Below are 20752 nucleotides of genomic sequence, written 5' to 3'. Positions count from 1 at the left end.
TCCTCAGATGCCAAAAACTGTTTGCTTCAATTGGTTTATTCAGTCTCCAGTCATAGGGATTTGGCAAAAGGGCTGGAGGCACCCAGAGAGCTCCGCAAAGGCCCAGATGATGGCACGGCTCTGTCCATCCAGAGACTGCCCAGGGGGATCCCGCTTCTCTGGGCCAATCTGACCCTGTTGGACGCCTAGGCTCGTGGCTACCCAGATGGGGCCCGGGTTCTGCAGGGGACAAAGGGAGCGCTGGGGGGAAGATCGCAATCCATGAGTCCTTTGCAAAGACCCAGGGCACTGGTGGAGGGGATGCCCAGATGCCAGAGCGATGGGGGCCCCTCGGCCATTGACGGTTTTGCCATCGGAAGATGGACAGGGCCTGAGGCCAACAGGGGCTCTGCCTAGAGACGCCCTCTGCGTAACTGACGATGAGCCATGCGTGGTCACTGATGGGGCAGCCAGCTGACAGAATTTCTTACAGACACTGGTGCAACCTTCCTTAACCCCAACGACTGGAAGTCTTAGCAACCGTAAGGGGTATGTGATGGGGCGGCAGGGCGAGGCAGGGACACGCTGTCTTGCAGCCCCTTCTGTGCAACGTCAATGGCCAGCTGTTTCCACATTCCTTTTTGTGCCTGACCGTCCCATCCCTTTAATGGGAAGAGGCGTATTAACTAATGAGGGCCGCTGCTTCTCAAGGGGCAACGAAACCACCCTCATCACCAGGCTTCTAACAGAAGTGGGAAGGAGCAGAGGAAACCTAGAGCTAAAACAGAGGACGCCAGAGACCCTGGAGTGTGGACTGCAGAGGCCCCAGACGTGGCCAAAGATATCCAGCTGGTGAGTATTAAGTTCAAAAGGGCCAGAGAGTCTCCAAATCTAAGGCACATATTTCTTAAACCCAGGGAGGATCCTCAAGAGTGTTTATGAATAACCAAAATGGGAGGCCACTGCTCTGACTAACCAACCTTGGCTGATAGGAATTGGAGAGCAGGCAGGGGTGGGGCGGGTGCTTCCTAACACAGATGAAGGAAGTCTGTTACCACGTTACCATTCCAGCGCAGGTAAACGGGTGTATCAGGCATGCAGCATCCCTGAGGTGATCACTCAATTCTTCCAGAGGGAAAAAAAAATTCTGGCCTTAAGGGAACAAAGTCATCCTAGGAGAAACTAGCCTTTCCGTGCCTTTGAGATGCAAATATTCCACTTGGTCTTCTCCAGGAACCCATCATCTTTTTAAAACGAAAATTCTGAAAACGAGGTTGGTGATCTAGAAGCTGACTTGTTGAGGACAAATAGAAATCCTGTGTCTTTTTCCCTAAAAAGGGTTTTCACCATCTAGACAGGTGACCTTGATTCGTTCCATCTACTGCAAACCCAACGTGAACCAACCTCCTTTGTAACTGATGGGTTTTACATTGTTGTAGCCGATTCGTGGCAGAAATTCTGGAATGGGAGCTATGAGGCCTGTGTGTGTGAATCTATCTATGTCTGTTGTAGGTGCATGGTATTGCCAAAAGCACTTTGTAAATAGAAGAGCTCTATTTAACTGGCTTAAAAGAAATTAAGTGCTTATATAAACATTTAGAAATATAAAAGAAGCCAGTCTGAGCAAATTTCAGGTTCATGTGATCTGAAGAAATATTCGGTATTAAACCAATGTCTGGTATTGAAGGTGAGCTGTCTTGTAATTTGGTTAAGGAATAAGTATTGTCTCACAGTGACTTACAATCTCATTTGACTAAGTGTTTTGAAACTTTTTGACAAACTTCCCAAATACAAATGTTAAAATCCTCTTGACTTTCAGCTGCCTTTGGGATGCTTTACAGGGCCCCCGAGGCATCTGAGAGAGAAATATTTAACTACTATTATTTGGAATGTAAAATTACCTGGAAAGCATTATCGCACGGGTGGCAAACCTACTTAGAATGCACGCAATGGATGAATGCTGTTAATGTAGAAATCTGGCTGTGTCCTAGTACAGCGCTACAGTTCTGGCTCTTACCATAAAATGTACGTAGCAGCAACTCGGTCAAGTTCCTTTGTCAGAAACATCATAATCTGGGGTTTAAGCTGCCTTCTTAAGTCTTCTTTTATGGTTGGTTATCGTGCTCGGATCCTGCCGCAAAGGGCTCGTCAAGGACGTTATAGGAAGGTTGTGGAAGCAGTTACAAGAGCTCCACACCCGGACAACGGGGGTGAGGACTCAGCCCACCGCCTTAAGACAAGGAGCCGTCCTGCCCGGCCCGGGGGCCAGGCACCCAGGACTTTGAGTCGCTCACAGGCAGGTTCTATCGTATTTATATTGTACTGAGTTATACTGTATTTATCTAAAGAAAATAATCAGGAAGGGAAAAAAGAGCAAGTGTGGAATGAAACCCTGACAGGACAAACCATGGGGTTTTATTTATTTCTCAATTTAACTTTTACTTTCTTGTTAGTTTTTCTGTTTTTTTAATATTTTTTATTGTGGTAAAAGTCACATAATATAAAACAGTATTTTAACCATATTTAACTGTACAGCTGAGTGGCACTAAGTACATTCACATCGGAAAATCTATTTAGTGTTCGTAGTAAAAGAGCAAACATGAGCAGCCTTAACCCCGTCTGTTGCCAGTTTTCTCTTTTGTTAAAAAACAGTAAAAGACACGCTTTTACACACTGGTCTCCTCATAGTTCTCTCTCCATTCTCCCGTTATCTCACCGCGCAGCTAATCCCATTGTCCCGGCTTCTGCAGAGAAGGAAGCTGCCCCCGGGACAGGCCGCCTCTGGTTCCAGGCGCACTTCCTGCGTGGGGCACGGCCGGCCCGGCCACAACGGGGGGCGGCGCAGGCGGGGGACGGCTCGGCCGGATCGCCCCGCGCGCGCGTGCTTCCTGGACCCCGGCTGTGACCGGCCCCCTCGCTTCCCTACACGGCACGTCTCCGTGCTCCCGCAGAGGCTGGGCCTCAGCAAGGAAACAGGGGGCCCTCACCCCCAGGGCCCCAGCGCCCGCGGCTGCCCGCCGCAAAGGTGGCCGCCGCCAGAGCTGCGGAGGACCACGGCCACGGGGCCCGCGGGGCTTTCCCACGGGCTCTCGCGGCCCATGTCACAGAGCCCAGAGGGGCCTGGAAATGCCGGTCACCGGGGAATGCGGCCGGCCTCGGGGTGGAGAGCGGGACGCCAGGACCGCCCGCACGCCAAAGCCTGTCCTGCGACCCTCCAGGCCTTCAGAGGTCCTGCTGGGTATTCCTGTGCAGAGAAGAAAAGGAAAGAAATGCTTATGATTGTCTCAGTACAGAACCTACCTGGTTTCTGCATAGGCACCAAGCCGGCACTACAAAGTATGTTGAGGAAAACTGCTACTTTATGGCAAATTTAACCAAATTAAATTTAATTAATTCAAAAACAGTGACACCAACAGCATGGTGGTAGTGTTTGCTGGATTGCCGCGGCCGTCACGTCAGGACGCACACTGGGGCCGTCACGGCGCACGCCGCGGCCGTCACGTCAGGACGCACACTGGGGCCGTCACGGCGCATGCCGCGGCTGTCACATAGGACGCACACCAGGGCCGTCACGGCGCACACCGCGGCCGTCACGTCAGGACGCACACTGGGGCCGTCACGGCGCACGCCGCGGCTGTCACATAGGACGCACACTGGGGCCGTCACGGCGCACGCCGCGGCCGTCACGTCAGGACGCACACTGGGGCCGTCACGGCGCACGCCGCGGCCGTCACGACAGGACGCACACTGGGGCCGTCACGGCGCACACCGCGGCCGTCACGTCAGGACGCACACTGGGGCCGTCACGGCGCATGCCGCGGCTGTCACATAGGACGCACACCAGGGCCGTCACATTGCACACCGCGGCCGTCACGGCACACACCCGCGAGGCACGCCGGGGCAGGTGTCCAGGGGCCCCATGCTGTGTCCCGTGCAGCAGCGCCTCACGTGTACACACGGAACAGACTTTCCTCACAAACTACTTCCCCTTCCTTTTCTTGGTTATAATGAAAACATTATATGGACTTAAAAAAACATAATGTGTGCCGTTAAGATATGTTATCCATGAATTTCATTCTAAGATTGTACAGGCGTCAACTATACATGAAATGGCCACATGGACCCCTGAAAGAGTGGAAGCTTAGTGAAAGGGCTATTTTCTAAAAAGGCATATAAATATTACCTGTCTTTCTCAATTCAGCACAACGCAAGTCAAGCTAGGTAGTTTCCCATGCCTCAGGAAATCCTGACTTAATCTCAGCTCTGCCATCAGTCTGGACAATGTGCGTGAGGGGAGGCACCGGCAGATCAATGCACTTTTGTGCTCTGCACATGCCAGAGCTCAATTTTTAAATTCACTGTGATTTTTGAAGCAACATACAAAATAAAACTAATTTAAAACAATTTCAAAGTAGGAGGAAATGGGATTATTAAAATATTCACAGTGAAAACTTAAAAAAAAAACCTTATAAAGAACATGAAAAAGTTTGGGAAGCGTGCTTCTTGACTCATAAGGTCAATTCGTTATGCGATATTTTTTAAAGATACACACACATAAAACTGTTTAAACCCAACAGACAAACATCACATCTAAAAGCACGTGCTCAGCCACTCAGTTGTGCCCAACTCTTTGCAACCCCATGGACTGCAGCCCGCCAGGCTCCTCTGTCCATGGGACTCTCCAGGCCAGAACACTGGAGTGGTTAGCCTTTCCCTTCTCCCAAGGGTCTTCCCGACCCCGGGATCGAACCCCCGATGAGCCACCTGGAAAGCTCTACACATGAGTCGACTCTCAGCGACCGGATGGACTGCAGCCTACCAGGCTCCTCCATCCATGGGATTTTCCAGGCAAGAGTGCTGGAGTGGGGTGCCATTGCTTTCTCCCCCTGAAGTATTATGAAACTCAATTATATCTTCAGCCACTTTCTAGCAATGTTACTTCCTCATCAACTTGCTTTATCGTCACAACAAATGATTCCATTTTATACCAAGCCACCAAGTTAAATTAAAGATAAGTGGAATTAAACAGTGCTACACACACACACACTTTTCTGTTGCTTTATTTTCCCGATCATGGGGGTGGGGCAGCACCCACACCACGCTGTCCACACTCTTCACACGCAGGAACAGCAGTTTTAAAATCTCATCAATGGCCTTAACAGAGATGAATCCCTTAACAAAGACTTGCTGTTGAAGACTCCTGGCGGCCACACGGCTACCTGCGTGCAGAGGGGCGAGTCCGCCTGCCGGGGGGCAGAGGCCCAGCCCCTCAGACGGCGGCGGGGCCAGGCGCTGCAGTTATCAGCCTCGGCTTCACGAAAAAGGACACGAGAACTTAACCTTTAATAATAGCAGTAAAGACTCTGGTTTCCTTTCTGAGGTAATTATACTTACATGAAATTATTAAAACAAGGGTATATAAACCCATGGTAATTTTAAAACATGCTTTTTAAAATTTATTTTTAACTGAAATTAGTACAAAGGCTGGGGGGAGCGGAACCTGATTTGACTTTCACCTTCTCTTCCCTTTTCCCACTATGTAGGAGAGGTGACGGAGAAGGCGAGGGCGCCCACTCCAGTGCTCCTGCCTGGGGAGTCCCAGGACGGAGGGGCCTGGTGGGCTGCAGTCCACGGGGTCGCTAGAGTCGGACACGACTGAGCGACTTCACTTTCACTTCTCACTTTCATGCATTGGAGAAGGAAATGGCAACCCACTCGTGTTCTTGCCTGGAGAGTCCCAGGGACGGCGGAGCCTGGTGGGCTGCCATCCATGGGGTCGCACAGAGTCGGACACGACTGAAGCGACTTAGCAGCAGCAAGAGAAGTGACAATACCTAAGGACTCTGTCCAAAAACACTGAAGCAAAAAGAAAAAGACCCACATAAATAGGAAACTGAACATTAAATTTTTGGATAACTGTTTTATTTTCTAGGATGCCTTAAGTGTATCAGAAAAAAAATCCTAATTCCAGAAAATCTGTGGTTGAAAAATAAACCAAAATTAAGACGCTATGTCATGATCTGCTAAAAAAATAAGCAAGTCTCCCAAGGGTTAATTTGAACTTTACTACTTTACTGCACGTATTCCTAAAACAAAGGAAATACTTTGGCATTTTAATGCTTCTTGTCTAATGTTAGTGGGAAGCTACACAGTGACGTCCTTCTCATGGAATAAGGTAGGTTTTTAAATTCTTCGTGAGAAATAATAAGTCCACAAAAATTTTGTGCTCGTTGTTTAGGTACTGTGTGTCTCTTCATTTCTCAAAGAACAGAAGCATAAACTAAAACCATATAAACCATGTATGACAGTCTAAATTTTTATATCTATTCATTTCACTTGTAACTACGGAATGTATATGTCAAAATAAACACATAAATTATTACAACATTCTAAATCAACAATGGGGGGGGGGGCCCTCACTTCAGCCAAAAACGGAAATAAATGTTCAAGCTTTTTATAAATCTAAGCAAAACACAGTATATGGGTCCAAAGTCTTGTAAATACTAATGAATGACACAATTCAAGAAGGTAATCTGCTGCTGCAAGAGTCTAAGATGGTGTTAAATTAACTCTCGGGACGGTTTCTCTGAACTGGTATCTGAAGTGAAACCAACTGGAAGATGCAGGGGAGGCATCAAGGACCAGAGTGCTACGGACTTGAGCCACCTGGTGGCTTGCTGCCCTCACTGCACCGAGAAACACCTGGGGGCCGGCACGGGCCCACGCTGGACTCGCCTCGGCTCTCCTGCTGGTGCCGAGACCACAGGGAGCCCACACGCCCAGCACCGGGAGTGCCGGCCGCACGGTGCAGCCCCACAGAGAAGCGCCTGATAAACGCGGCCATTGCCAGCGCAGGACCCACTGCTGACGGCTCACCACTGCAGTCTCTCATTGTTCCCAGGTCTTTTCAACAGCGCTTGACGCCTACACTAGGTGCCAAATTCAAAACAAGTTCAAAGACACGACAGCTCACGCAGAGGCCTGCCCAGGCTCTGCTGACCTCTTGCCTGAGTCTGGGCAGCTCAGAACAGAGCAAACAGAACTCCTAACAGGACACAGTCTTCACCTCCAGCAAGGCGGCAACAGGTGGTCAGAGACGTGGGTAAAAAAACACAGAAAAAAAGTCAATGAGGTCCAATCTGCCGACGAGAGGAAAATTACAGAATGGCAGTCTTTATGACTCTGCTTGACGCCAAAAGAGGTCCCAAAGAGATGCCTCGGGTGCTCAAACTTTTATAAAAGCAACACCTTCATCTTAAAATAGAAAGGCCTGGGAGGCAGAGGGCATTAGACAACCCTGGTGGTGGTGGAGGAGAGGATTATACAGAACTTGGCTGTACGTGGATGCCTGCCACGGAGCCAGGGACAACGAGCCCTTCGCCCAGGAAGCGGGTGGGGAGATGGACCCACTTCCAGCAGCAGCAGTACCCGGGAGCTTCAGCAGTCTCGCCAACGGAGACGCACAAAGCTCAGCACCAGGAACCACGAGCAGCCAGCCCACCCGCTCCACAGTGCTGCGGCCACGGCCGGCTCCCCGGGAGCGGTCCCAGACCCCCACGAGGGCGCCCTGCGCCCCTGGCCCGTCCCAGGAGGGAAGGCCACACGTCTCGCCCCTTGGAGACGCGGAGTGGAGAGAAGCTCCCCAAGGGTGGCTCTGTCCATCCTCCAGGCCAGGTTCTCGGCGGAGGCAAGGCTGCTATTAAAAGACTCGTTTCCTGAGGAAGGTAGACAGTTTTAGGAAAAGAATTCGGCAGGAAGGCGGAGGCCCCTTGGCCAGCCGTTTCTCCCCTCCCTGTGTGGTCCTGAGAAAGCGGCTCACCCCGACAATGTCGATGGCCAGGCCTATAAAACTGACCACACTTCCCGTCAGAGGCTGCCTTGCTCTGCACCATGCACCTTCATGGGGAGCCCCGGCTGCAGAGTCTGCTTCGCGTGAGCAGCTTCGGGGGGCTCAGACGCCGCCTGCCTCAGTGCAGTCGGAGGGCCTCACTCCCCGGCCGGGTAACACGGCTCCAGGTTCAGAGCTCCCCGGGGCCCGGCTGCCGCGAAGAGCTTGGGCCTGCGAGCGGGGGGCCGCAGCGGGGGCAGCTGACAGAGGGAGGCGCCCTCAGGAAGCCAGGCCTCCCGACCGCTCGGGCTGCAGGGCCAAAGGCAGATCTAAGTGCAGCCCTTCAGCCACTTCTGGAAGAAATCACTACCAGGGAGCAGCAAGGGCGTTAGCGGGACGTGAGCCTGAGGAGCAGGTCAGGGCTCAGATCCCAGCTGGGTCACTCAAGGACACTGTCCCCAGCCCCGCGGCCCCTGGGCCGGACCACCAAGGGCTGGTGGGGGAGGAAGGCAGGGGGCACCTCCCGTGACGACCAGGGGCGTGGACACAGGAGCACCCACATGCACAAGTACACGGGCTCTAAGACCACCGTCTCCTCGGGAAGAGGCCTCCCTGTCAGCTGCTATCCCATCACTGCCATCTCACAGCAGGAAAAGCAGCCTGTTAGGAAACGAGGTATGTCCAAAATGCCGAGAGGCTCTGTGGGTCCTGCTAAACCACTGTGCTTGCTTCTCCTTCAGTGACACAGCTTTCAATCTGCTTGCTTCCCTTCTCCACCGTGTGAGAGCTAGGACTCCCAATGACTGCGAGGTCCAAGGTTACATCAATAATTTCTAATCATGCCCCAGAGACCCCTGGATCAGAAAGAAAGGAGGAGGGAACTGAGCGATGAAGAAAAGTGAGCTGCAGACAGAACCGAGCAAGGGTATTTATCTTTCCCAGAGATGAGGCTTTTCACAGAATCAGAAAGTTAGGACTGGGAAACCGGGAAAGGTGAGAAACGTCGTTAACTTCTGCACCACATCAGACTTCTACAAGCTGGAGCAAAAGCAAGCCGCGGGCACATCCTGGCGTCTGGAGCACGGGCACCAGAGTCCAGGGAGACTGACCAGTGACATCACACCCGCACGCCCAGGCCTCACCAGGACCGGAAGAGAGGAGCCGGCGTTCGGAGCAGGCGAGCGCGGCCACCGCACCCGAGACAGCTCCGAGCCCTGGTTCATGAAGCTGAGCCTCTAACTTCTAACAGTCTGTTCACTCAAAATGCAACTTCAATAGTGAAATATTTAAAAACGCAATTTCCTATTTCACCATATAACAGACTGCATCATCCAGTACTGCTCACTTTTTGTCACAGTGGTATACACGTTTAGTCTAATTTACTGTGTTTTTAACTCTCTTCGACAGATAAAATCCTCCGACACCAGTGTGCCTGAAGGTCTGGTGTCGCCTCAAAGGCTTTTCCGGACGCTGCACTTCTCTCTGTGCCCTGGGACCGGGAGGAGGGGCTGGCTGCCCGCATAGGCATGGAGCCGATCGATGACACCAGGTGAGGGGAGCCGTCCGGACGGCCCACAGGCTCTGCCCGAGGCTGGGCCATGACCCGCATGCCGGCAAAGGAAGGGAGGCCCAGGGGTGGGATCCGATCTAACCTGGCGCCACGGCTGCTAGGTTATCTCCACAGAGCACACTGCTCCTGACCTGACGCCCCTCACTCTGACCATAGTGGACAGTGTCTGCAGCAGAGGAGCAGAGGAAGGAGGGCCCCAGGCCCCAGGCCCAGAGCAGCAGTCCTTTTCCACTTGCCAGGCTCTGCGGAAATTCAGCCTGCGACACCAGCAACGGCCCGGGGGGCGGGGGGCGCCCCGAGCCACGAGCACCCTGCTGCCTCTCCACCTGAAAGGCTCCTCAGAGCTCTGCTTGGTGTGTCTTGAATGGTTCATACTTGTTAGTTTTACAGGAATGCGTGTTCGTGGGTAGCCTGTTAATCAAACTGCCAACACAAATTACTTTTCCTCATTTTTGAAGGCCTGTCCAATTAATAAAACGCTGATGCTTATGTGCTCAAGTTCTTTGAGGCCACTGGGTTGGGGGGGCTGGAAGGAGCAACATTTATTGATTCAGTGTAGGCTCTCCTGTCACTTTGAAGACATTTATTCAATTTTGAAATGAAAAATGATGGTAAAATTGGAAAAGAATATGTAAGAAAAGAGATTTCTGAGGAACAGTTCCCCAATTTAGAAATAATGCAGCCTCCCTGTCAGGCCACGCTGCCGGCTGCTATTTAAACGCGAGCTCCTGCCAGCCCAAGGGGGCTCTGGGGGGCCACAGCGGCAGGAAACCAGGGCATTTATGACTGAGTTCCTGTTATTGACTTACTCGCAGACGAAACGCCAAGTTTCTCAGACACAGCGCAGCAGCCCCAGCGTGCAAGCCCCGTGTGTGCCGCTGTGGCGTTAGGCTGCAGTTTCTGTTTCACGTGTCAGGACTTTTTTAAGATGACTTTTAAAACGTCCCTCCCACGTTTTCTGTAGTGGTTTAGGGGAAGTCGTTGACTCTAAAATGAATGTTTTGTGTTTGTTCACTTACATGCAGAGTACATCAGGTGAAATTGGGCTAGATGAAACACAAGCTGGAATCAAGATTGCTGGGAGAAATATTAACAACCTTAGATATGCAGATGACACTACTCTAAAGGCAGAAAGTGAAGAAGAACTAAAGACCTTCTTGACGAGAGTGAAAAAGCTGGCTTTAAACTCAACATTCAAAAAACTAATATCATGGCATCTAGTCCCATCACTTCATAGCAAATAGACAGGGAAAAAGTGGAAGCAGTGACAGATTTTATTTTCTTGGGTTCTGAAATCACTGTGGACAGCAATTGCAGCCATGAAATTAAAAGACGCTTGCTCCTTGGAAGGAAACCTATTCCAAACCTAGACGGCATATTAAAAAGCAGAGACATCACTTTGCCAGCAAAGGTCTGCATATTCCAAGCTATGGTTTTTCCAGTAGTCATGTATGGGTGTGAGAGTTGGACAGTGAAGAAGGCTGAGCACCAAAGAATTGATGCTTTTGAACTGTGGTGCTGGAGAAGACTCTTCAGAGTCCCTTGGACTGCAAGGAGATCAAACCAGTCAATCCTAAAGGAAATCAGTCCTGAACATACATTGGAAGGACTGATGCTGAAGCTGAAGCTCCAATACTTTGGCCACCTGATGTGGAGAGCCTACTCATTGGAAAAGGCCCTGATGCTGGGAAACATTGAGGGCGGCGGGAGGAGAAGGGGACAACAGAGGATGAGATGGTTGGATGGCATCACTGACTCGATGGACATGAGTTTGTGTAAACTCCAGGAGATAGTGGAGGACAGAGGAGCCTGGTGTGCTGCAGGCCATGGGGTCACAAAGAGTTGGACACGACTTAGCGACTACACGACAACTAACCACGTGCCCAAGTCACACACGGCGACAGTGGCCTCCGGTGCTGGCTTCCCCGGTGGCACACTTTGACAGACGGCCTCTGGCACCCTTCTGGGCCAAGGATGGAAGGCTGGGGGCTGAGCAGACACCTTCACAACACGACAAGAAATGAACAACCTTAAATGGCTGTGCAACTTGTTAGGGAAACTAATCCGCTTTGAACAAATAAAAATAATCAGTAAGATGAAATTAGAATGGACCAAAATGTACCAGTACTTAACACTCTTCTTCAAGGGGGCGGTGGGGCAGGGGTTGAGGTGAGGCTGAGATGCCTCTGAAGAGCCTGGCATTCAAACGTCCTTAGTTGGTGACACGCGTCCAGAAAGGAAGCTGCTTCACGCAGTGATGAGGCTGGGGCCTGGGCCAGCTTTGCTCCAGTGGTGCCCAACGTGCCTCGTGTGGGGCTCCTGTAGCAGAGCCACAGCCAGCCCGACTGTAGGCAGGCGGGGGGATGTCTGTGCTGACGGTCTGGGACTGGGGCAGAAGACCAGGGGCCGCCACGCCATCTGTCGCTACTCTGCTGCACATGGTGGCAGGGCCCTTGGGTCCGCAGCTTGGCCACAGCCCTCCCCCTAGGCCCAGTGTGCGGCCGGTGCTGTCATCTGCCCTCTCCTACAGCTACTTCAAGGCCAAAAGCCAAGACCACCAGTTTCCAAAACAAAAGTCCATGTATAGTACGTGTGTTTTGACAAAGCTTTACCTAACACTGGTTTTTTTTGTGTGAAAAGTTTTACAGAGGCTTCCCGGGCAGCTCAGCTCAACTGGTAAAGAATCATCTGCAAAGCAGGAGACCCCGGTTCGATTCCTGGGTCGGGAAGATCTGCTGGAGAAGGGATAGGCTACCCACTCCAGTATTCTGGCCTGGAGAATTCCATGGACTGTGCAGTCCATGGGGTTGCAAAGAGCGACTTCCACTTTTCAACACTGGCTTTTTATGTGAAAAGTTTTACAAAGGAAGATAGTAATGACTGATATGTATTGACTATTTACTATCTGACGTGTATTGCTCTCCACACTTGAACATACTTTTCCTCACTTGCTTTTCCCAGTTATCTCCACCCTGCAAATGAGGAGGCTGAAGGTAGGAGAGGGGCCTCGATACCTGCTCCCCAGGCCCCCGGCACTCTGCTCCCCAGATCCTGCCCGGCCGCCTCCTTTTCACTGTTCTGTCCACAGCGCCAGGGTCTTTGCTTGCTTTGCAGGGCTTCCGCACGTGTAGAGAGAGAAGGGCTTTGATCATACCGTCAATTTCCCCGTAGTCACACTGCCACACATGTGCTCTGTTTCATCATGTGTCAGTTTTCACATACAGTTTTTTCCCAAGCAGTCTGTCCATTTTTCATTGAAATAGTCTGATAATAGAACAGAGAACATAATAAAAAGTACAGATATCCAAATGTGAAATCAGATGTCCCCATTCAAACAAACTGCTGTTTCCTCTGCCACCAGGTGGCTCTGGGTTCTCACCACAGCTGGCGGGGCCAGGCGTGCCTCGGGGCAACTCTGGCAGACATCAGAAGCCCGGCTGCACTGATCTCTGCGTCTCCTTACGGGCTCCTCTGCCAGCTCCTCGGTAAGCAAGGGAACACAATGCGAGCAGGACCCAAACAGCCGCACCAGCAACTCCAGACCCAGCCGCCCCCAGCCTCAGCTGCATGTGCCCGTCTGTCTGTCTGAGTGACAAGATGCAGGTCACAAAGCCGCGATCTCAGACCACCGTCTGCATCTGAGCCACGTGTCAAATCTCAGACAGCCGGACCTCCCTCCAGAGCTTCATTCAGAGCGCCGAGGCGAGGCCTGGTGACCACAAACACCCACTTGATGCCAGACCTGCTGATGTGGGGAGCGCTCTGAGAACCTCCGTGGAAAGTTTTCCAGGCATACTTGTTCAGGACCAGTGCAATTAATATTCCTTAATCTGAGGATTTCCTTACTTGCAATCTGGAATGATTGCTTCCAGGTGCCACAAGGCAGGACAAGCGCACTGCTGAAGCCCCTGTGGCCGCTCAGTGTGGTGTTCGCGGTCATGCCACTGAAGCTGACGATGAGCATGGAAACCTAAGTTACTCAAAATAATTAACTGCAGCTGCATGTAAGTTAAACCCTAACACACGTCACATAAAAAGAGTATGGCGGTAGTCAGTCCAGAGATGGTATAGCTGTTCATCACTAGCTCAGTAATAATCAGGGACCCAGGCGCCTCCCGTCCTTCTGGCTTCCGTCTTCAAGGCTACCTCATCATCCAGAACTGCTGCTGGAGCTCCAGACATCACATCCACATACCAGGTGTAGGAAAGAGGAAGGTAACGGTCAAGGGGGCACTTTTCCCAGTGCCTCTTACACATCCCTTCCTGCTGGCCAACACAGCATTTCCACTCACACTCAGCCAGAATTCAGTAGGGTCAGAGTGTCTGCTGTGCAAGCTGGAAAGTGCTGTCTTTTAACTAAGCACACAGTTGATCCAAATAACACAGGAATTGTGTTCGTAAGAAGAGAAGAATGGCAGTCAGCTAACTGGCTGTCTGTGTCACAATGAAAACAAAACACTAGGTTTTATGACAGGCTTGGGACTGCAGTAAAACTCAGCAAGTCTGTATCAGATCCGAATTGTCCAGTAGCTCATCTATCTACATTGTTCCTAGAAGCGTTTTGTTCATAGAAGATGGTCAACAAATATTTGCTGAAGGAATGGATACCACCCACAAGAGCAACTTGCACCCACCAGTAAATAAAAGCAAACAGGGTTCTTATAGTAGACCCCTGCTCTTCTGCCCTGGAAGGCTTCTCATGTGAAGGTTATCCTGGGAAGACTGCGAGACGAGCCTGCCAGAGCAGTTTTCTGAAGGACTATGGGGTTACTCATGTGAATTCCTCTGGGCCAGAAAAACTGAGATCATTTCTCTAAAACAGCATCCTGGGAACCAAGAAGTAAAGCACGTGTGTGTATACATGTGCCCTTAACACGGGATGCGCACTCACGTCCCTCAACACTCACTGGGCCTCAAACAACTGCTTAGTCCGTGCATCTTAAATGCTCCCAGGGAACTGGCCATGTGATTACTCAAAACACTCAGACAGTAGACGGGCTCGGTGCTGCTGAAACTCCCAGGGGAAGGGAAAGCACTTTAGAAAATAGCATGCCCAAGACGTAATTTGAGAGTGCAGAATTTTAGAAAGACCTTTTTCTTTTTTTTTTTTTTTTAACCATTTTCTTCAAGTAAAACTGGCACGATTTTGTTAAATCACCGAATCCTAAGGCCTGCAGAGTGGACTGCATTGGGAAAGCTCTGAAACCGCCGTCTGGACACCGCTAACCGTCCCCATCCCTGATGGAAGGGAAGATGGGAACGCCTCAGGTTCACAGGCCCTAATCTCAGCGGGCACAGGCATAGCCTGCAGGCCCGTGTGGGCACAGCGGGGACGTGGCTGAAAAGACCCCACGCTCGGCTCCACACACCCCCCCGCCACTCCGAAGCTGCCATCCCTGTTACGGAGGGTCCCTGAGTGAGTGTTCCCCGGGCCGCTGCACAGAAAGAAGGGTTTGGGATAAGGTCAGAGAAACCCTGCTCAACACTTCTCCTGGGACCTCTGCTCTCGAGGTGACCTCCTGAGCACTCTGCTGCGGACTGTCCTTTATTTTAAATGATGGCAAGATTCAGTATTAGTGTGTGACATGGTTTTTCTTCTGTCAAAATCTAGAAGGTAAGAGCTCTGGGGGCCCCACACACAACCCAGAATTAACACCTCTGGTACTCCCAACGTTCCCTTCCAGAGGGTCCCTCAGCTCAGGGCTGACTTCTCAGTGCCCTCCCCTCTGGGGGACGCAGTCCTACACAGCACCGCCCCGTCCAGAACCTTCTCCCCAACACGCAGGCTTGCACCTGCCCTCTGGGACTTCACAGGTGCCAAGTGAGAAAACAAAATCCATGCTCAAATCCTGAAGTGTGATGGAGCTTTAACACACACACATGGGCTTCCCTGATAGCTCAGTTGGTAAAGAATCTGCCTACAATGCAGGAGACCCTGGTTTGATTCCTGGGTCAGGAAGATCCCCTGGAGAAGGGATAGGCTACCCACTCTTCTGGCCTGGAAAATTCCATGGACTGTATAGTCCAGGGAGTTGCAAAGAGTAGGACAGGACTGAGCAACTTTCACTCTTCACTTTCAGCTGAAGAACTGAACTGGAGAAGGATGTCCACAGCTTATTGTCCTTAAGTTTAGCATTATCCAACATGAGCATTTACTAAAAAACACGCTGAAAATCAGGCAAGTGGTCCTAGAAACAAACAGACAGACAGACTAAGCCTTAAATTAAGGGGAAATCTATCTTGGGAATCTTAGCTCATGATTTATCACAATGGCTAACAGGAGACTGAAGACTGATCTCAAGCCGCTTTGGTGAAACGAGGGCTCCCAAGTGGGTGGCCAGCTGAGCACAAGTGCCATGGGCGGTGAGCACCCACGGAACCCACTTCTCACCCGCAGGACCGAGAACCGAGCTGATTCCGTCTAAACAAGACAGCCCGGGCACGCACGGGGTACACAGTGCTGTGTGCAGAAGAGTGGAAAGACTCCCTGTCCCACACGGCAGAGGAGCAGGGGGCGTCACATAAATGGAGTTTTCTAGCTACTGAATGTTGATCAATTTAGAGTTTCTATTCTAAGTAACAAATGTGCCTAGGATGGTTCAGAAACACATCTCTCTTCCTAGGTGGCACTGTGGGAAGGCGAGGCAGGGGCTGGCCCACCTCGGGGAGCTGGCGGGACTGGGCTGGCACACCCGGGCCCGAGGACACATGGCCTGCAGTGCACTCACCACCGGGGTTCACGCAGTCCCAGGTGGGTTTCCCCAGCCCTCCCAGTGCAAGTGGGCCGTGGGCGGGTCAGAGGAGCACTCGAGGGTCAGCAACGACCCCAAGACATAGATGAGGTTGCTGGGGGCTTCCTTCTGGGCAAGGGTGTCTTACTCTGAAGAGACAAAGTCAGGCAGAAAGCTCCTCTCCAGCCCCATACTCTCTCTCAGCATGAGGCTCATCTCCGAGCCCGTGGGGACTTCCTCCCACCCAGCCACCCTCCCATAGCGGCCTCGCTGTCTCCTCGAGGTCACATCCGCCTGCCCCACACGACACCGGGGCCGGGGGACAGGTGTGGGTGCCGCATCAGACCCCACGCGGGCGCTGAACCCCAAGGCCTGGCCTCCTCTGCCTGCCAGCCCATCTCAGCTCTGGGTCACCAAACTTTTGTTGAATAAGTAATTAAAGTAATCTTATTTCTCCCCGCAGGTATCTGTTTTTCAAAGGACTTCTGAGCACTCAGAGTGTGTTCTGATGGCATTCTCAATGGCTCTTTCTCCTGTAATCCTCTAACTTGCCTTTGAAACTTTAGATAAGACCAGATAAGACAGTGCTATCTGTGCTGCTCTCCAACAACGCTCCTTTCTGAAGTTCCTCCCTCAGAAAAGCAGTAGGCATTGACTGATTTGCAGATATTGAAGAATCCTTGCATCCCTGGGATAAAGCCCACTTGGTCATGATGGATGATCTTTTAAATGTGTTACTGGATTCTGTTTGCTAGAATTTTGTTAAGGATTTTTGATATGATTATCTCAATAGATGCAGAGAAAGCCTTTGACAAAATTCAACATCCATTTATGATAAAAACCCTCCAGAAAGCAGAAATAGAAGGAACATACCTCAACATAATAAAAGCTATATATGACAAATCCACAGCAAACATTATCCTCAATGGTGACAAATTGAAAGCATTTCCCCTAAAGTCAGGACAAGACAAGGGAGCTCACTCTCACCACTACTATTCAACATAGTTTTGGAAGTTTTGGCCACAGCAATCAGAGCAGAAAAAGAAATAAAAGGAATCCAGATTGGAAAAGAAGAAGTAAAACTCTCACTGTTTGCAGATAACATGATCCTCTACATCATTCAGATCAGATCAGATCAGTCGCTCAGTCGTGTCCGACTCTTTACGACCCCATGAACCGCAGCACGCCAGGCCTCCCTGTCCATCACCAACTCCCAGAGTTCACTGAGACCCACGTCTATCGAGTCAGTGATGCCATCCAGACATCTCATCCTCTGTCATACCCTTCTCCTCCTGCCCCCAATCCCTCCCAGCATCAGAGTCTTTTCCAATGAGTCAACTCTTCGCATGAGGTGGCCAAAGTACTGGAGTTTCAACTTCAGCATCATTCCTTCCAAAGAAATCCCAGGGCTGATCTTCAGAATGGACTGGTTGGATCTCCTTGCAGTCCAAGGGACTCTCAAAAGTCTTCTCCAACACCACAGTTCAAAAGCATCAATTCTTCGGCGCTCAGCCTTCTTCACATTCAACTCTCACATCCATACATGACCATAGGAAAAACCATAGCCTTGACTAGACGGACCTTTGTTGGCAAAGTAATGTCTCTGCTTTTGAATATGCTATCTAGGTTGGTCATAACCTTCCTTCCAAGGAGTAAGCATCTTTTAATTTCATGGCTGCAGTCACCATCTGTAGTGATTTTGGAGCCCAGAAAAATAAAGTCTGACACTGTTTCCACTGTTTCCCCATCTATTTCCCATGAAGTGATGGGACCAGATGCCATGATCTTCGTTTTCTGAATGTTGAGCTTTAAGCCAACTTTTTCACTCTCCACTTTCACTTTTATCAAGAGGCTTTTTAGTTCCTCTTCACTTTCTGCCATAAGGGTGGTGTCATCTGCATATCTGAGGTTATTGATATTTCTCCCGGCAATCTTGATTCCAGCTTGTGTTTCTTCTAGTCCAGCGTTTCTCATGATGTACTCTGCATATAAGTTAAATAAACAGTGTGACAATATACAGCCTTGATGTACTCCTTTTCCTATTTGGAACCAGTCTGTTGTTCCATGTCCAGTTCTAACCATTACTTCCTGACCTGCATATAGGTTTCTCAAGAGGCAAGTCAGGTGGTCTGGTATTCCCATCTCTTTCAGAATTTTCCACAGTTTATTGTGATCCACACAGTCAAAGGCTTTGGTATAGTCAATAAAGCAGAAATAGATGTTTTTCTGGAACTCTCTTGCTTTTTCTATGATCCGGCGGATGTTGGCAATTTGATCTCTGGTTCCTCTGCCTTTTCTAAAACCAGCTTGAACATCAGGAAGTTCATGGTTCACATATTGCTGAAGCCTGGCTTGGAGAATTTTAAGCATTACTTTACTAGTGTGTGAGATAAGTACAATTGTGCAGTAGTTTGAGCATTCTTTGGCATTGCCTTTCTTTGGGATTGGAATGAAAACTGACCTTTTCCAGTCCTGTGGCCACTGCTGAGTTTTCCAAATTTGCTGGCATATTGAGTGCAGCACTTTCACAGCATCATCTTTCAGGATTTGGAATAGTTCAACTGGAATTCCATCACCTCCACTAGCTTTGTTCATACTGATGCTTTCTAAGGCCCACTTGACTTCACATTCCAGGATGTCTGGCTCTAGGTCAGTGATCACACAGTGATCACACAATTGTGATTATCTGGGTCATGAAGAAAACCCTAAAGACTCAACCAGAAAATTACTAGAGCTAGTCAATGAATATAGTAAAGTTGCAGGATATAAAATCAATCCCTTGCATTCCTATACACTGAGAAACTGAGAAACAGTGAGAAAACAGAAAGAGAAAGTAAGGAAACAATTCCATTTACCACTGCAATGAAAAGAATCAAATAGGAATAAATCTGCCTAAGAAACAAAAGACATATATATAGAAAACTATAAAACACTGGTGAAAGAAATCAAAGATGACACAAATAGATGGAGAAATATACCGTGTTCATGGATTGGAAGAATCAATATACTGAAAATGAGTATACTATCCAAAGCAATCTATAGATTCAATACAATCCCTATCAAGCTACCAGTGGTGTTTTTCAGAGAACTAGAACAAATAATTTCACAATTTGTATAGAAATTAAAAAAAACTCAAAAAGCCAAAGCAATCTTGAGAAAGAAGAATGGAAGTGGAGGAATCAACCTGCCTGACTCAGCCTCTACTATAGAGCCACAGTCATCAAGACAGTATGGTACTGGCACAAAGACAGAAATAGAGATCGATGGAACAAAATAGAAAGCCCAGAGATAAATCCACACACCTATGGACACCTTATCTTTGACAAAGGAGGCAAGAATATCCAATGGAGAAAAGACAATCTCTTTAACAAGTGGTGCTGGGAAAACTGGTCAACCACTTGTAAAAGAATGAAACTAGATCACTTTCTAACACCATACACAAAAATAAACTCAAAATGGATTAAAGATCTAAATGTAAGACCAGAAACTATAAAACTCCTAGAGGAAAACATAGGCAAAACACTCTCCAACATAAACCACAGCAGGATCCTCTATGACCCACCTCCCAGAATATTGGAAATAAAAGCAAAAATAAACAAATGGGACCTAATTAAAATTAAAAGCTTCTGCACAATGAAGGAAACTATAAGCAAGGTGAAAAGACAGCCTTCAGAACAGGAGAAAATAATAGCAAATGAAGCAACTGACAAAGAATTAACCTCAAAAATATACAAGCAACTCCTGCAGCTCAATTCCAGAAAAATAAATGACCCAATCAAAAAGTGGCCCAAAGAACTAAACAGACATTTCTCCAAAGAAGACATACAGATGGCTAACAAACACATGAAAAGATGCTCAACATCACTCATTATCAGAGAAATGCAAATCAAAACCACAGTGAGGTACCATTTCACGCCAGTCAGAATGGCTGCTATCCAAAAGTCTACAAGCAATAAATGCTGGAGAGGGTGTGGAGAAAAGGGAACCCTCTTACACTGTTGGTGGGAATGCAAACTAGTACAGCCACTATGGAGAACAGTGTGGAGATTCCTTAAAAAACTGGAAAGAGAACTGCCATACAACCCAGCAATCCCACTGCTGAGCATACACACTGAGGAAACCAGAATTGAAAGAGACACGTGTACCCCAATGTTCATCACAGCCCTGTTTATAATAGCCAAGACCTGGAAGCAACCTAGATGTCCATCAGCAGATGAATGAATAAGAAAGCTGTGGTACATATACACAATGGACTATTACTCACTTAGAATGCATTTGAATCAGTTCTAATGAGGTGGATGGAACTGGAGCTTATTATACAGAGTGAAGTAAGCCAGAAAGAAAAACACCAATATAGTATACTAATGCATATATATGGAATTTATAAAGATGGTAACGATAATCCTGTATGCGAGACAGCAAAAGAGACACAGATATATAGAACAGTCTTTTGGACTCTGCGGGAGAGGGCGAGGGCGGGATGATATGGGAGAATGGCATTCAAACATGTAAATTATCACATGTGAAACGAATCATCAGTACAGGTTCGATGCATGATACAGGATGCTCAGGGCTGGTGCACTGGGATGACCCAGAGGGATGGTATGGGGAGGGAGGTGAGAGGGGGGTTCAGGATGGGGAACA

General features: G+C 49.4%; 1 protein-coding gene across 3 annotated transcripts in view; it reads right to left on the bottom strand.

Annotated features, from left to right (window-relative positions):
• The window catches only part of GMDS (GDP-mannose 4,6-dehydratase), a 435953-nt gene that overhangs the window by 395029 nt on the left and 20172 nt on the right, over window positions 1-20752 (bottom strand). Inside the window, exon 1 of one of the 3 annotated variants that reach the window (XM_070778495.1) lies at window positions 12532-12579. The exons of the other annotated variants lie outside the window; for them this stretch is intronic. Coding sequence (XP_070634596.1) covers window positions 12532-12564 — 33 coding nt within the window. The 5' untranslated portion in view covers window positions 12565-12579. Of the gene's footprint in view, window positions 1-12531; window positions 12580-20752 lie in introns of those variants that run through there. 3 annotated transcript variants of the gene reach the window in all.

Source organism: Bos indicus, chromosome 23 (assembly GCF_029378745.1).
Source record: "Bos indicus isolate NIAB-ARS_2022 breed Sahiwal x Tharparkar chromosome 23, NIAB-ARS_B.indTharparkar_mat_pri_1.0, whole genome shotgun sequence".
In the NCBI taxonomy this organism is placed as follows: domain Eukaryota; kingdom Metazoa; phylum Chordata; class Mammalia; order Artiodactyla; family Bovidae; genus Bos; species Bos indicus.
This window is presented reverse-complemented; position numbering and strand designations above follow the sequence as displayed.